We start from the raw sequence: 16,350 nt of genomic DNA, 5'->3' as shown, positions 1-16,350 counted from the left end.
CAACACTTTTGCTGAGGACATATGGGATACTTTCAAATTCCATTGGTGAGATTGCAATAGTTACAGGCTTTTAGGAGGGCAACTTACTAATATCAATGTTAAAGGTCATATCATTTGACCCAGCATTGTCTTAAGAATTTCATCACTCTTTCAATGGTGTTTGCAGCCACCATTGTCTCTAATGCCAGCGCTGCTCTAGCTTGCCAAGTTCCAGCTACAGGAAAAGGGCTAGGCCATATACAGCAGACTTCCCACAATCCACGGGCGATAAAGCCTCCAGGAAACCACTGGCTACAAGAGCTGCTCACAAGAGTGTGCCCTCTGGGAGAAGTAAGGAAACTTCATCGTTACAGGCCTGGTATGGTGGCACTTTGTGAAATGAGACGTTATCACAAGTCCACTGAACTGTAGGGTACACTCCTGTAATTCCAGAGGCTCAGGAGGCTCAGGCAAGAGGATCTCAAGTTCAAAGCCAGCCTCAGCAACTTAGGCCCTAAGCAATTTAGCAGGATCCTGTCTCAAAATGAAAAATACAGAGCTAGGGATGTGGCTCAGTGATTAAGTGACCCTGGGTCCAATCCCTGATAACAAAAAACAAACAAAGAGAAGTATGCTGAACTTCTGATTTGCGGGCTTCCCTTCTAGCACCTGGTGTGAGAAATTGCTCAAGACTTCAAAACAGATCTGCACTTCCAGCACACAGCTCTAGGTGCTTTGCAGGGAGCAAGTGAGGCTTCTCTGGCTGGCCCTTATAAAGACATCAATCTGTGTTCTCTCCATGCCAAACATGTTTCAATTATGCCAAAAGACACCAACTAGCAATACTGCCCAAATGGAGAAAGAAGGAGCCCAGGGAACAGAAACTTGGTAGAGAGAATAAATGGGGCCATAGAAAAGCTTTTCCCTTCCTAAAAAACTAAACAAAAAGCAGGAATCCATAGATGATATATCATTCCCCTTTCTCCCTGTCTAAGGCTGAAGGCAATAAACTGGAGGGAAAGACTAAGAGAAGCACAAAGATGGAACTCTGATATGGCTGAGACACTAAACTAACTTGTTATGTGTAAGAAAAAATGTTTTTTTAAGAGGTGGATGTGGTGGCCCCCACCTGAAATTTCAGTGACTCAGGAGACTGAGGCAAGAGATTCCAAGTTCAAGGTCAGCCTGGGCAATTCAGCAAGGCCCTGTCTCAAAATAAAAGGGCTGGGGACGGAGCTCAGTGGTAAAAGCACCCTTGGATTCAATCCCTAGTACCACAAAAGGAAACAACATAAGCAAAACAACTTTTTTTTTTGACGGACAATGTCTTTATTTTATTTGTTTATTTTTATGTGGTGCTAGGGATCGAACCCAGTGCCTCATGCGTGCTAGGCAAGAGCTCTACCACTGAGCTCAACCCCGGCCCGAGCAAAACAATTTTTTTATGGCACTGTTAAATCATGTTATATGTTACTTGCATGTTACTGAGGTAATATGAGTTTCCATAAAGGACATGTAAGAACAGAAAATTTGAGTCTTTTTCCTACCCTCTGCTATTAACCAAGGGAACAAGCTAGTGGTACAGTAGACCAATATTTCCTACAGAATAAAAGAGGGAAAGTAACCAAGGAAGACTGATTCAAGACAACAAGACAATGTGTTCACATTGGTATTTTACTAGTCTAACAAAAATTTATTATTATTATTATTATTATTATTATTATTATTTTGTACCAGAGAGTAAACTCAGGGGAGCTTAATCACTGAGCCAGATCTCTATCCCTTTTTATTTTAAGACAGGGTCTTGCTAAGTTTTTTTTGTTTTTTTTTTTTTTTTTTTTTTGAGAGAGAGAGAGAGAGAGAGAGAGAGAGAGAGAGAATTTTAATATTTATTTTTTAGTTATCAGCAGACACAGTATCTTTGTTTGTATGTGGTGCTGAGGATCGAACCCGGGCCGCACACATGCCAGGCGATCGCGCTACCGCTTGAGCCACATCCCCAGCCCGTTGTTAAGTTGTTTAGAGTCTCACTACATCGCTGAGGCTGGCCTTGAACTTGCGATCCTTCTGCCTCAGCCTCCTGAACCACTGGGATTACAGGCATGTACCACCATGCTTAGCTTACCAGAAATTTTTGTGCAAAAGATTTACAATTTATTACTTATCTACTTTAGCTGTACCTAGCCCAGCATAAGAGCATTGTGAGAAGAGCATCTGTGACCTGAAAAATTCTAGGCATTTGAGAAACATTAGTTATTTTCTTCTTCTCTAATTATAAAAAGGATGTAAGGTTGTCCAAGAACATTCATACTATATTGCATTTTTAACACTCACACAGTAAGACATGGCAAAATAAGAAATTCTCCCCATTCTCCTTTGGCAACTAAAAAGATCTTTTTGAAAATATTTTATGTCCACAAAAGGAAACCTATCTGACAACAGCAGAGACTGTATTTGTTATCAGCTAATAAATTATTAGCTAATAACCAGAGAAAGACAACCTGATCACCTTACTCTCACAGCCCAATTCTCTTACTAATTCAAGGGCTGTGAACAAGGACTGTTGTCTAAAATGTTTAGACATAATTACTCTGGCCAAATTGGGATTATTTGAGCATCAAAACAAAAATGATTTCTTAAAAACCATGCTAAATTAAATAAAGTAGAGCAGGGAAAAAAGCTCTTACCAAAAAAAAAAAAAAAAAAAGTTTAAACCTGGGGAAGAAATTATAGAAATAGAAATAAATGTATCTTAAGTAGAAACAAATGTAAAATTATTTCACAGTAATAATCCAGGCCATGGACACTGATAGCACTAGACGAAAACTATTAGAGGGCTGGGGTTGTGGCTCAGAGGTAGAGCGCTTGCCTGGCATGCGTGAGGCACTGAGTTCGATCCCTAGCACCACATGAAAATAAAGATATTGTGTCCACTTGCAATTAAAAAATTAAAAGAAAAACTTTAGATGACCAGATATTCACTCACTCTCAAGTTATTACCCTTGATAATGTATTCATTACAAAGGAGAAAGGATGCCTTATAAGAAAAAAAGACTTCTGAGAGCACGTGCCATCTGTTGAGATACACTAACAAGGATACAATACCTTTCATTTGATCCCCACTCCCACCCCCCAGTTCTGGGGACTGAAGCCAGGACCTCACATGTGCCAGGCAAATGCTCTACCATTTAACTACATTCCCATCCATTTTACTGAGTCAGGGTTTTGCTAAATTGCCTAAGCTGGCTCTGAAATTGCAATCCTCCTGCCTCAACCTCCCCAGCTGCTGGGATTGCAAGTATTCATTACCATATTCAGCCTATTTGATATTCTTGCCCAGATATTTAATCTGAATGAAGAAAAAACAAGACAAATCCAAATTAATGACCATCCCTGGCAAGGGGGTTAACTAACAGGGACCTTAAGAACTAACACTTATCAGCTACTGTAGTTTGGATCTGGAATACCCCGCAAAGGCCCATGTGCTTGGTCCTCAGGTTGGTGTTACTAGAAGGTGGTGGAACTTTAAGAGGTAGGGCCTGGTGAAAGGAAGTTAGGTCATGAGCGTGTGCTCTTGAAAGGGATGCTGGAAATCTGGCTCCTTCCTATCTTTCTTTCTTTGTTTTCCTGTTGCCATGAGGTGAACAGGACTTCTCTGCTGCACATTCATACCATGAGATCCCACCATAGGTCCAAAACAGCAGGGCTAATCAACCATGAACTGAAATCTCTGACACCGTGAGGCAGAATAAACCTTTTCTCCTTTCAAGTTGATTTATCTCAGGTACTTGTTATAGCAGCAGAAAGCTAACTAGTAAACCAGCTGACAGCATAAACCAAACCCCCTAGTCACCAGTTGGTATTAACCATTAGACATATGAGCAAACAACTGTGCAAATTATTCTAGCCTCCAGCCTATAAGTCTCTCAGATATCAGACGGCAGAGAAAAAATATCTCCCCATACCACGTCTGAATTCCTAATCCAAAGAAAATGAGATATTACACAATAATTATTGTTTCAAGTCACTGTGGTTTACAGTAACATCTATTATTATGCAATAATAGATAACTAATACAGGCTCTAATAAAGCAGAAATCTCAAATTCCTCAACAGTACCTACCTCACAGGCTTGTTGGGAACATTAAAGAAGCTAAGAGAACGTTCGGAATAATGTGCTAAATGAACAGTAGCTAGTAAACAACTTCAGTTAGAATACGATAGAGAAATAAAGTGCTCTGAGGAATACAAAGGAAAGGTATTTTGATTTAGTTCTAGAGATCAGAGGAGGTTTCCTAGAATCAGTGGAGAATTGATTTAGTTGGGTTAAGAAAGCAAAGGTATTTCTAGCTGAGAAAACAGATTAGGCAAAGGTACAGAAGCACTGAACAGCATGGTTCATGTTAAAAAACAAACAAACAAAAAACAAGTCTGGTACTGGTTTGAATAGAAGAAAAACAGGAGGTAACAGGAAACAAGACTGTAGAGGTTGGGAGGATCCCAAAACATAGAGGGCCGCCTTACATATGAAGTTATGGGCTCCATAACAGGGAAGTGATACAGATTTTAAAATTTAGGTGCAAAATTCTGCAAAGGCAATATGGAACAAGATTTAACAATAGTAACACCATGGGTCTGTGGGTCTTTAGTATACGGTGATTATGGGAATCATGAGAGGACTTGAAGATGACCACAGACAGCTTATAGATCAATGGTTCTCAGTGAGGGACAATTTATCCCCAGGGGAGGTTTCTGTTGTCTTAACTGGAACAGAAGGTGGGGAGTAATTAAGGTTATACAAGAAGGGGCCAAAGATACTGCTAAACATCCTATACAATACGCAGGAGAGTCCCGCACAATGAAGAATTATCCCATTCAAAATTTCAGTAGTCCTGAGGTTGAGAAATCCTGTAGAATAAGGAAAAGCAGAATAAAAGAAAACCAATACTTTAAAGTACTCACAAGCAGAGTCAAGGCTGGGAGTGTAGCTCAGAGGTAAAGCCCATGCTCAGCAAGCACAAAGTCATGGGTTTACTCCTTAGCACCATGAATAACAATAATAAGAAAAGTCAACCAAGAAGTAAATCAAGAAAATGCACTATCACAGAAGTCAGCAGTAGAGGACTTCAAGGGGAAGGAAAAGACCCCAAAAGATTAATTCAGTAAACACGATAAACATTTCAAGTATCTAATGGGTCTGCAATTAGAAGTAAACAAGGATTTTAGTTGAAATAAACTATGATAGTTAAAGGAATAATGGGAGACAAAAAAGTATACAAAATAAATGTAGATGTCTCTTAAGAGATTTTATTGGAAAGGGCAGCAACTAGAGCAGTAATTCTCAATCCTGGCTATAAAAAGAATAATCTCAGGAACTCCTAAAACTTATCACCCAAGGGTCCCTGGGAGTGGGACCCCATATCAGTATTTTTAAAAAAATCCTCGGTGACATTAATGCATGGCCAGGTTTGAAAATTACAAAACTAAAGACTAAAAAGGGTAGCTGAGGAGTGAGAAGTGGGAAAAGGAATCAGGAAAGGGAAAAAGGGTGAAACAGGTAGGAAACAGGTCAGGGCTGTGGGCTGGCCTTGAGAAAAAGAAAGGACACCTCATTTCAGGAGACTGTCCTGAAATGAATGTTGGCAGAAGCTGGACATGCAGGTTTGAGGAGTTCAGCCTAAGGCCCCAGTTTTCAGACCATGGAAGATAAGTCAGCTGCTGAGAATCAGCTAGTGAACAGGAAATCCAGAAAGGGAAATTTGGTGATGTGCCTCTCCTCTAACTGCCTAAGCAGCCCCTACTAGAGGAGCAGCGGAAAGTGAACCACAGCATTGATCAACGGGGATTCGGTGGTGGGAGAGGAAAAAGGGTGTAAAGGAGAGGTTCCACAATGCAGGTCCAACAGGTAGAGAAAAACACAGTTTATAAGCAGTTTAACTAACACAGTAGATTTACCACTGGGTACCACAAGTATTAAAATAGTCTAAGATTTAATGAGGCTTGTCCTCTCAATCCTACTAAATCAGATTTCCTATATCTTGTATTTGTCCTAAAAAGGAATGTCTGCAGTTAAACGAAATGTACAAAACACAAGGTGAACCACACACACAGCTGGAGAGCCATGTGATGGAGCAAGTGAGGTAAAACGTGACAGTCTAGAAGGCAGGGACGGGAGGGCTGCAGGTCGGGAACACCACTGTTCAACAGGTCTTTCTGAAATGACGGACATGTTCTGTAACCTGGGCTATCAAATTCGGTGACTACTAGTGCTATATGTGACCAATGAGTCCTTGAAGTGTGACTAGTAGGAATGAGGAATGTCTGATTTTATTAACTCTCCATTAATTTAAATTTAAACAGATATGGCCATGTATGGCTAGTGGCTACTGTGTTAGCACACCACTAGGTCACACAACCTCAGGTCAAGTCCTTGGATCCACCACTAGCTATTACCGTATTTCTCTGAGTCTTAAGACTTTTCTTATATAAAATGAAAATAGTTGGGCTGGGGATGTGGCTCAAGCGGTAGCGCGCTCGCCTGGCATGCGTGCGGCCCGGGTTCGATCCTCAGCACCACATACAAACAAAGATGTTGTGTCCGCCGAAAACTATAAAATAAATATTAAAAAATTCTCTCTCTCTCATCTCATCTCTCTAAAATAAATAAAAAAAAAAATAAGCCCATTGTTCCCATCTGTTGAGCTCTAGAACAGATCTCTGAATCTTTTGAAAAAATATTCATTTTTTAGTTATAATCGTACACAATACCTTTATTTTATTTATTTTTATGTGGTGCTGAGAATCGAACCCAGGGCCTCTCACGTACTAGACAAGCGTTCTACTGCTCTACCAGCCCTAGAATCTTAATGTTATCCATAATACTTGATGTGCCTTTTAATGTCTTCTGAAAATCTGATAAACATATTATCTATATAAGAGCCTGAAACATTATTAATAGACCTATAATTTTAATTTTTTCACTCTGTAGTTTATTACCCTTCGTTAACTGATATTAGCTGAATATACAATTTAGCTTCACTTTCAACTTGTCTTTTATGCACAAAGATAGCAAAGACCAGATGATGCTATCAGATATAGTATGTCATGCTATCATACATCACATTGTCAGATCGAGACTGCCCTTAAAGAGAACTTAAAGCAACTACTCACCCCTCAATAGCTGGAGACCTGCCAGGACGAGTGCTTCCTCGAGACCTGTATCTCCGGGTAACGGGCAGCCTTGGAGGCCTGCTTGGTCCCCAGAAGTCAGAGGGAGTCTGGTGACTCCTTTCATTGGCTCTAGTATCTTGGTCCAGTGGATTGCTACTTAGAAATGGTCTAAAATCTTGGAAAAACATCGTGTGATCCAAATGGTCCCAGAGCTAGTAAAAACCAGAAATAAATCACATTAGGAAAAGGAAAAATAACAAAAATAGAAAGGAATAACTTTTAACACTTTGAAATTAAGCAGCTCCAAAATAACAAACTATGTTTGTTTCCCCAGTTTCATGGAAAGGAAATGAGAAGTCTTTAAGGTGCAAACAGAAGGAAAAAACCATCTAAAAATTGAAATAAATTATTTTCTTCATAAAGAAACAAGTAAGCTGCGGGGGTGCTGGGGTTGTGGCTCAGCGGTAGAGCGCTTGCTGAGCACATGCAAGGCCCTGGGTTCCATCCTCAGGTAAAGTTAAGTTACAACTAAAAAATAAATATTTAGGGGGAAAAAAAAAAAAGAAACAAGCAAGCTAATGGCTGACCTCACTCATATCCATCCACATGCCTCTGATCAGTCTCCCCTTCAGAAATATAAATACGAGCTGAAGGTATCCTGGACTTCTATCCAAAGCATCATCAACCATATATATCAACATTACAACCTTGTGTTCTGTCATAGATGACATCCACAAAGATTTTAATAAAATGACTGTACTTATACACCTTACGGGGGCGCGGTGGGGCACCATCACCACAAAATGAGACAAACGTCCATAAAATACTTCTCTTGACTCGGCACCTGCATCAGGGAGGGGTTATGTCAAAGCTGTGCCAAGGCAGCACAGGGATGTTTAGTAAGTGCATTCTGTGGTACATACTTTTATCAGTAAAAGAGGTATAGGGGGGTTACTGGGTTTGGTAGAAGAATCACTAGGGAGAAAAAAATCACCTTAAAATAATTAAAGCTTTATCTATCTGTATACCAGATATCTCAAAAGATCTACAGAATACTACTTACTGAACTCCATCCACAAAGTATGTAACACTGGTCATACTGACCCACTTCTTTGTTTAAAGTTTTAAGTCAAGCCATGTGTGGTAGTACAGGCCTGTAATCCCAGCTGCTCAGGAGGCTAAAGACAGGAGGATCACAAGGCCAGCCTCAGCAACTCAGCAAGGTCCTAAGCAACTTAGTGAGACCATCTCAAAATAAAAGACAAAAAGGACTGGGGATGTAGCTCGGTGGTAAAGCATCCCTGGGTTAAACTCTAGTACCAATAAACAAAGAAAGAAAGTTTTAAGTCAATGGAAGAGCTTATTCTTTAGTGTATATATAATAACTAGGACAGAAAACTTCTCAGCATGTGACCTCAGGTCTTAAAATTCCTCAGAACCTCACCATTTCTTCCAGAGACTCACAGTAGTAACAGCCTCCTAACTGAGAGAAAAGGCTAGTACCCCAGCAGCACATTAATCTGACCACAAATCCCACTCCATTCTCATTTAATAACCTATTATATCAGCTCTCAAAGTTATGGAGCTTGATAGGTTTCACAATGTTATTTTGTTGTTGTTGTTGTAATTTCCTCCCTTTGTAGGTTTCCATTGTGCCACATCCTGCAAGCACTTAGATATCACAGTACCGTTGTTTTTGGTCTGGGATTTTGTTTTCCTCCTGCATATATCTTGATTTTTGTCATTACTGAAAGGCAGTTTTACCAGATTTGGAGTTCCTGTAGTTCTTTTACTACTCCAGATATCTTTCAGCTAAGAGTTTGATTGGTCGTGGTGAGCCTCTGACTGTCTTCCAGAGTTCTGATAAACTTGATTCTGATAGTTTTTCCCAAGTTTTGTCGTTTTTGCTGAGGAATGACCCCCAGAGGTCCCTACTTTGCCATTTTCACAGACAGCACCTTTCACTGTGGCTTTACTTAGCTTTCCTGATACTAATAAGGCTGATATCTTCTTGTGTACTCATCAGTCAATCATATCTTTCTTTTTGTGTATTCTTATGTAGTGCCAGGGACTGAACTCAGTGCCTCAAACATGCTAGGCCAGCAGAGGCTCTGCCACTGAGCCACAACCCGGCCCCTCATATCATCTTCCATGTCCTTGGTACACTTTTCTATTTAATGAACTCTCTAACTGATTTGTAGCAGCTCTTTATATATTCTAGATACGGATCTTTCATCAGCTGCTATATGTGCAATTCTCCCAATTCTGATTTTTTTTTTTTCTTTTCTGGAGGCTCTTGAAGTTCAATTTTAATGTAGCACAGATCCCTCATGATTTGTACCTCTGAAGATTTACCTCCCCAGCAATAGCTGTTAAAAATTTTCTCCAACAAGGGCTGGGGATGTACCTCAGTGCCCTCGGTTTGATCCCCAACACCACACACAGAAACAAACAAACAAACAAACAAACTGTCCTCTATTTTCTTCAAGTAAGTTTAAAGATTTGTCATAAATATATAAGTCTTTAGTCTACTAATTTTTTGTAAGACCTAACATCATAGGGATTCAATTTAATTTGTTTTTCAAACATAATCAATTGTTCCAATACCTTTTATCAAATAATTCTTCCTTTCTGGGTCTGTTTTGAGTATATATATATACAGGTTCATTGATCTGCATAGGTACCACAGTCTTAATTATAAGTCTTATAACAAATTTTAGTATCTCACAAATCAATTCTCCCTACATAAATTTCAAGAATATCTTGATCATTTTTCCACCTTTCATATTTATTTTAAATTAGCCTGGTAAGCTCCCCATGCAAACCCCATTGGAACATTTACTTGTAATGCAATTAATCTTTTTATCCTGTTAACAAACATTAACATCATCTGGGAGCTTTATTAGGAAAGCAGATATCAGACCACACTGAGTCTATCTGCATCAGAAATTTTTTCACATGCACATTTAAATTTGTGAAGCACTGTTATAGATTATTTTGAAGGCAATGAACATTTTTATGATATCAAGTCTTCCTACCAAAAATACAGACTAGCTGCACTCAATCCCAATTTATCCAAGTCTTCTTTCAATGGTTATGTCTTTCAACAGTTTTGTACCTTTCTCCATAAAGGTCATGCTAAACTTTTGTTAGATAATATTACCAATTCTTTGCTGAAAATGGTAAATGGTATCTTTTTTTAAAATTCTGTGTTTTAACAGTTAATTGCTATTAACAAAAATGGTTTGTTTTTGTACTTACCTTAATATACAGAAAACTTGCTGAACTTTTTTTAGTAACAATTTTTTTCACTATATCCGTATTCTATTTTATTTTTATGTGGCACATGTGCTAGGTAAGTGCTCTACCACTGAGCTACAGCCCCAGCCCTGAACTCTTAATTCTAATAATTACCTACATGGAAAACCCAAAAAACATACATAATCATATCATCTGAGAGAAACAATGATTTTGTCTCTTCCCCAACCTTTAACTTCATTTCTTCTTATGTAATTGCAATACAATATTGACAGGAAACAACTATAGCAGGCACCTTCCTCTTGTTCCTGATTTTAAAGAGAATATGCCTGCCAATTGGTCACCAAGTACTATGTGTTGCATTACCATTATGTTTTGAAAGTACCCCTCTATCAGATAAAATAAGTTTCCTTTTAATCCTAGTTTACTTAGAATGTTTAACATGAATTAACATTGAATTAATCAAATACTTTTTCTATATTTAGATAATTATGTTTTTTCATTTTTAATCTGTAAAATTATATCAACAGTTTTTCTATTAACACAATCTTGAATTCTCAATTTGGCTTATGATAGAATCTTACTGGATTCTATGTTTGCTCTTTTGAGTTCATTTCTGTATTTATTCCTTCAGAATACTACCCTTGTCTGGCTTTGGTACCAGGTTATACTAGCTCCATAAAATGTGCTGGGAAGCATTCCTTCTTTTTCATATTAACATCCTGTGGCACAAAAATAGAATTACTGAGTATAAGCACTTTGGTAGACAGTATTATACTACCTTCCAAACATGTACACCCATTTACACTCCTACCAGAGTACAACAGCTTATAACAGCTTACTGTTCTAGCCAACATTGGTAAAATGTTTTTAAAATGCTAATATACAATCTGAAAAGTAAAAAATTACATGGTAAAAACACGGATAAGATCTCTCTAAATACTGAGGTACAGCACCATTTTATTTTAACTGTCATGGTCCTTCTTACACTAGACTTATTTCCCTTTTTTTCCTCGTGACAGTCTCAGTCTATAACAGATCACTTGTTTCTTAAATGAAAAGTGGTCTAGAATGTAAGGTTCTTAACCCAAAATCCAAAGGAAATGCAAAAATTAAATCCCCAACTATATTTGCCATCCATAAGTGAAAAAGTATGAACAGACTCCTTCATGTTCTCAATCCACTAGGGTAAACTACAGGAAGAAATCTATCTACATAAATAAAGTTCCACATTTGAAAAAAATGCCCAAAGTAGTCATTTTTCATTATAACTAAGATAAGAAACAATATTAAATTCTGACGAGAAGAAGAGTTAAGCTGCAAGTTCATACTTTGAATAATCTGCTTTGATAACTACATTTTTGATTGACATCAAACTTCATAAAATGGAGAGATTCTAAAGATGCAAGTTTAGATGTAGTTTCAACATCAGCATGAGGCATTTTGCAGTTTGTGTGGAAACTGCAAATTAGTGCAAACTAATAGTAGCAGTCGATATTTGTGGCCTAATATTTGTGGCCTATTTCATCCCCAAATAATAGTGCACCCTGACCATAGAATACAGGATAAAAGAATACACCTCACAAATTTACACCAAATCCATTCTAAGGATAAGAATAGCTTCAGAAAAAAAAAAATAGAACAACTTTAGGTCATCTGTCTCTGAGCAGACACAGATAAGCATAAGAGAAAGAAAATAGTTCATCAACAAAACTGGGTATTCAGGACACAACTTATGTAAGTAAAAACTAATAGGGAACACTATTATAGAGTTTCAGTGAAATAGAATCACACAGACAGTTCATGTGATAAATTTTGTCTTGAAAACCCAAAAAAGTGACTCTGAACAGAAGCAAAAAGATAACATTTCCGATTTCAATATATTAAAAAGAAGAAAAAAAAAGAAAAAAAACTAGGACGGACAATACCTTCCAGGTAGCAGAATTTGTTCTGAACCAACTATGATCAAATCAATACCACTTAAAATATTAAGGTCTGCTCTTTAAAAATGTTAAACAGTTACCATATGATCCAGTAATTTCACTGTTATTATATAATAAAGAGAACTGGAAAATATTCACAGCAACATACTTAGTAATAGCCATAAAGTGTACACAACCCAAATGTCCATCAACTGATGAATGGATAACTGATAAAAAGCAAGACATCAATAAAATCTATTATACAGCCATAAAAACAAATGAAGTGCTGATACATGCTACAATATAAATGAACCTTAAAAATATTATGCTAAGTGGAGGGGCTGGGGTTATGGCTCAGCGATAGAGCGCTCGATTCGCACATGATAGACCATGGGCTTGATCCTTAGCACCACATAAAAATAAGTAAGTGAAATAAAGGTATTGTGTCCAACTACAACTAAAAAATAAATATTAAAAAAATTATGCTAAGTGGGAAAGAGTCACAAGAGATCACATGTTGTATGATTCAATTTATAGCAAATGTCCTATATACAGGCAAACCAACAAAAACAGAAAAATAGATTTGTCAGTTCCCTGGGGTAGGAGAATTGTGGAGAAATAAGAAATGAATACAAATGGGCACAAGATGAAAAAGTTCTAGAATTAGTGGTAATTAGTTGTATGAGTTGGTGAATTTACTAAAACTGGTGAATGGAACATTTTAAAGGAGTTAATTACATGGTTTGTGAATTTTAAAATACTATGTTCTATCCAGGCACAGTGGCAGACACCTGTAATCCCAGTGATTCCAGGGGTTAAGGCAGGATTCCAAGTTGGAGGCCAGCCTCAACAACTTAATGAGATCCTCTCTCAAAATAAAAAAATAAAAAAGGGCTTGGGATGTAGTTCAGTGGTAAAATGACCCTGGGTTCAATACCCAGTACCCCCTCACAGCACACAAAAAAACATAAAACTACAGTCTATTAAGATGAATCAATTGAAGGTAAATAATTTCAAAGTTATTAACCTTAGAAATGCAATTTCAAAAAAGCTCAGAGGCTTCTGATAAAAACATTAAATCAAGATAAGGAGCATAACCATTACCCCAAACATTTCCTAGTGTTCCTACGTGATCTCTATCCTGTCCCTCCCCACTCGAAAGCAACAACTGATTATCCTGGGGTCTGTATTTTTTGTAAAGGAATGAAAATGCAGTTATTCTTTATTTGTCTGGCTTCTTTCAATCGATTATTTTTAGATTCATCCATACTTTTACATGTATCAATGGTTTTGCCATTTTATTGCTGAGTAGTATTTCATAGTACGGATATATCAAGATTTGTTGATACATCCACCTGTTGATAGGATTTGGGTTGCTTCTAGTTTCTATTACAAATAAAGTTACTATGAACATTTGCATATATATACATATATTTTTTTCTCTTTCCTGGGGGGTAGAAAAGTGCAATAGCTAGATTATATATACGTATGTATATATGTATATTACCTTTCTCCAAAGTTAACCTCTTTTCCAAAGTAGTTGGACCATTTTATATGTCAGTTTCAGTTGTTCTGCAGCCTTGCAAATATTTAATATGGTCAGTCTTTTTTTAAATTTCAGATGTTCTGATAGAAATGCAGTAGTCTTTCATTGTGTTTTGTTTTTTAAGTTTTTCAACCAGTTTTAGTTCACCTAAGTATCTGAAAACAAATACACCTGTCTTCCCTTTCTCTATCCTTGGTATAATTTATCATAGTTTTTAATAAACAAATTACGTAAATATCCATAATAAGAGAATTTTAAAATACAAATAAGAAGTCAATAAATAGACAAATATGTCAACCACTGAAAGTGCTCCCTACATTTTTTTAAAAAACTAAGTCACCGATTTGCAACTTTTATTAAAAATTCCCTCTATTAAAAACAAAGTAATTTGTAACGATTTCAACTTTGTTTTTAATATTTTTATTTTTTAGTTGTACTAAGACACAATACCTTCATTTTACTTTTTTAGTTGTACTAAGACACAATACCTTCATTTTACTTTTTTATTTTTATGCAGTGCTGAGGATCAAACCCAGGGCCTCACCCATGGTAGGCAAGCGCTCTAGCTCTACCCCAGAGCCAGGACCCCAGCCCCTCAACTTTTTTTTTAATAACAATTGAATTTTTACATAAAAATTTGAAAACTTCAACTAAAAAAACAAATAAAACATGCAGACACCAAATTTGACAAGAAAACAATGACAGCTTATCAATTTACGTGAGTACTGTGTTCCAGGATACACTTTCCATTTAAAACACTTTAATCACACTTCTGTATGCACAGTAACTTCTAGTCGGAGTTAATATATAGTCTGTTCTTTTTTTTTTTTTTAATATTTATTTTTTAGTTCTCGGCGGACACAACATCTTTGTTGGTATGTGGTGCTGAGGATCGAACCGGGGCCGCACGCATGCCAGGCGAGCGCGCTACCGCTTGAGCCACATCCCCAGCCCAAGATACTTTTCTTGAACTGTCAAGTCAACTATAAAGCAATGAAGTCCACAATATAATAAAGTTACATGCTGTAAAGAGGACTTTATCTCAAGATACGAATTCAGGTTCTTCAACAGGGTGGATCTCTTCTTTATTCTACTGTCGGCTTGAGCGATCCTGTATTCTACCCTCTGCTGAACTGCTGCTTTTCTTCTGTAGTACTCGCCGTCAAATTTGTTGGCTTCCTTGACTAGATGAGTTGCTATCATCGTCAATTCTGTTAGGCCTGGATCATTGTTGGAAGAACCGGAATTTGTCACTCACCCTGGGCACTGTACTGATTTCCCTTACTCAGCCCCACAGCCTCCAGCAGCAGCTGGCAGGGGATGGTCATTGTGGTTTTAATTTCCATTTCCCTAACGACTAATTATATCAAGTATTTCTGTATATTTATTTACCAACTACACCTTCTTTGATGAAGCAAAGTATTCAAATCTTTGCCATTTTTCAGAATTGAGCAGATTTCTTATTATTCCATTTTAAGAGTTCTTTATAAGGCTCTTCAATATAGTTCTTTACCAGATGGATGATTTTATTTGTTTTCTGTTTTTTTGTTTTGGGGTACTGGGGATTAAACACAGGGGCCCTTTTAGCCACTAAGCTAACATCCCCAGTCCTTTATAATTTTGAGATAGGGTCTCAATAAGTAGCATAAGGCCTAAATGGCTGAGGCTGGCTTTGAACTTGTAATCCTCCTGCCTCAGCCTCCAGAGTTGCTAGGATTACAAGCATGCACCACCAAGCCAGGCAGATAAGTGATTTTCAAATATTTCTTTCCTAGTCTGTGATTGCCTTTTCATACTCATGAGAATAGCTGAGGTTATTAATTTTGATAAAGTCAAATTTATCAATTTGCTATTTTATGGATAGTATTTTTTGTGACGTATTTAAGAAATCTTAGCCTAAAGTCACAAAGGTTTCCTCCTGTTTTCTTTTATGTTTTATAGTCTTAGGTTTTTATGATTTATCTTGCATTAATTTATGTATATGGCTTAAAATATGTATAGAAGTTCACATTTTTGTACATACATATCCAACTGCACCTTTTCATAAACAGACTATCTTTTTTCTCTTGGATTGACTTTGTATTTATTCCAAACCAGTGTTCCTAGTGTATGAGACTGTTTCTGGATTCTCTTTTCTGTTTATCTACCTTAATAGCAATACCACAGTCCTGGTACTGTATTGTTACGTCCCTGTATTAGGTCATCTTAGTCTTCCAACCTTGATCTTGAAAATTGTTCTAGCTATTCTATATACTTGTTTTTCCACACAAATTTTAGAATCTGTCATTTTCTACCAAAAAAAAAAAAAAAAAAAAAAGCTAGGATCTTAACTGGAATTGAACTAACTCTATAAATGGTATCTTAATAAGACTTAATAAGGCTTCTGACTCATAAGTATGATATATTTCTCTAGTTATTCCAGTGTTAATTTCTCTAAATAATGTTATAATTTCTCTATGTTCTCTGTATCCTTTCT

At 37.1% G+C, this 16,350-nt stretch overlaps 1 protein-coding gene across 1 annotated transcript in view; it reads right to left on the bottom strand.

Moving 5' to 3' along the window:
* The window catches only part of Rnf115 (ring finger protein 115), an 81,766-nt gene that overhangs the window by 19,970 nt on the left and 45,446 nt on the right, over positions 1 to 16,350 (bottom strand). Inside the window, exon 4 of the mRNA XM_026380991.2 lies at positions 7,149 to 7,360. Within this exon, the coding sequence (XP_026236776.2) occupies positions 7,149 to 7,360 (212 nt within the window). The remainder of the gene's footprint in view (positions 1 to 7,148; positions 7,361 to 16,350) is intronic.

This window comes from Urocitellus parryii, chromosome 11, assembly GCF_045843805.1.
Source record: "Urocitellus parryii isolate mUroPar1 chromosome 11, mUroPar1.hap1, whole genome shotgun sequence".
Taxonomy (NCBI): domain Eukaryota; kingdom Metazoa; phylum Chordata; class Mammalia; order Rodentia; family Sciuridae; genus Urocitellus; species Urocitellus parryii.
The sequence above is the reverse complement of the archived record's forward strand: the minus strand, read 5'-3'. Positions and strand labels throughout refer to the sequence as shown.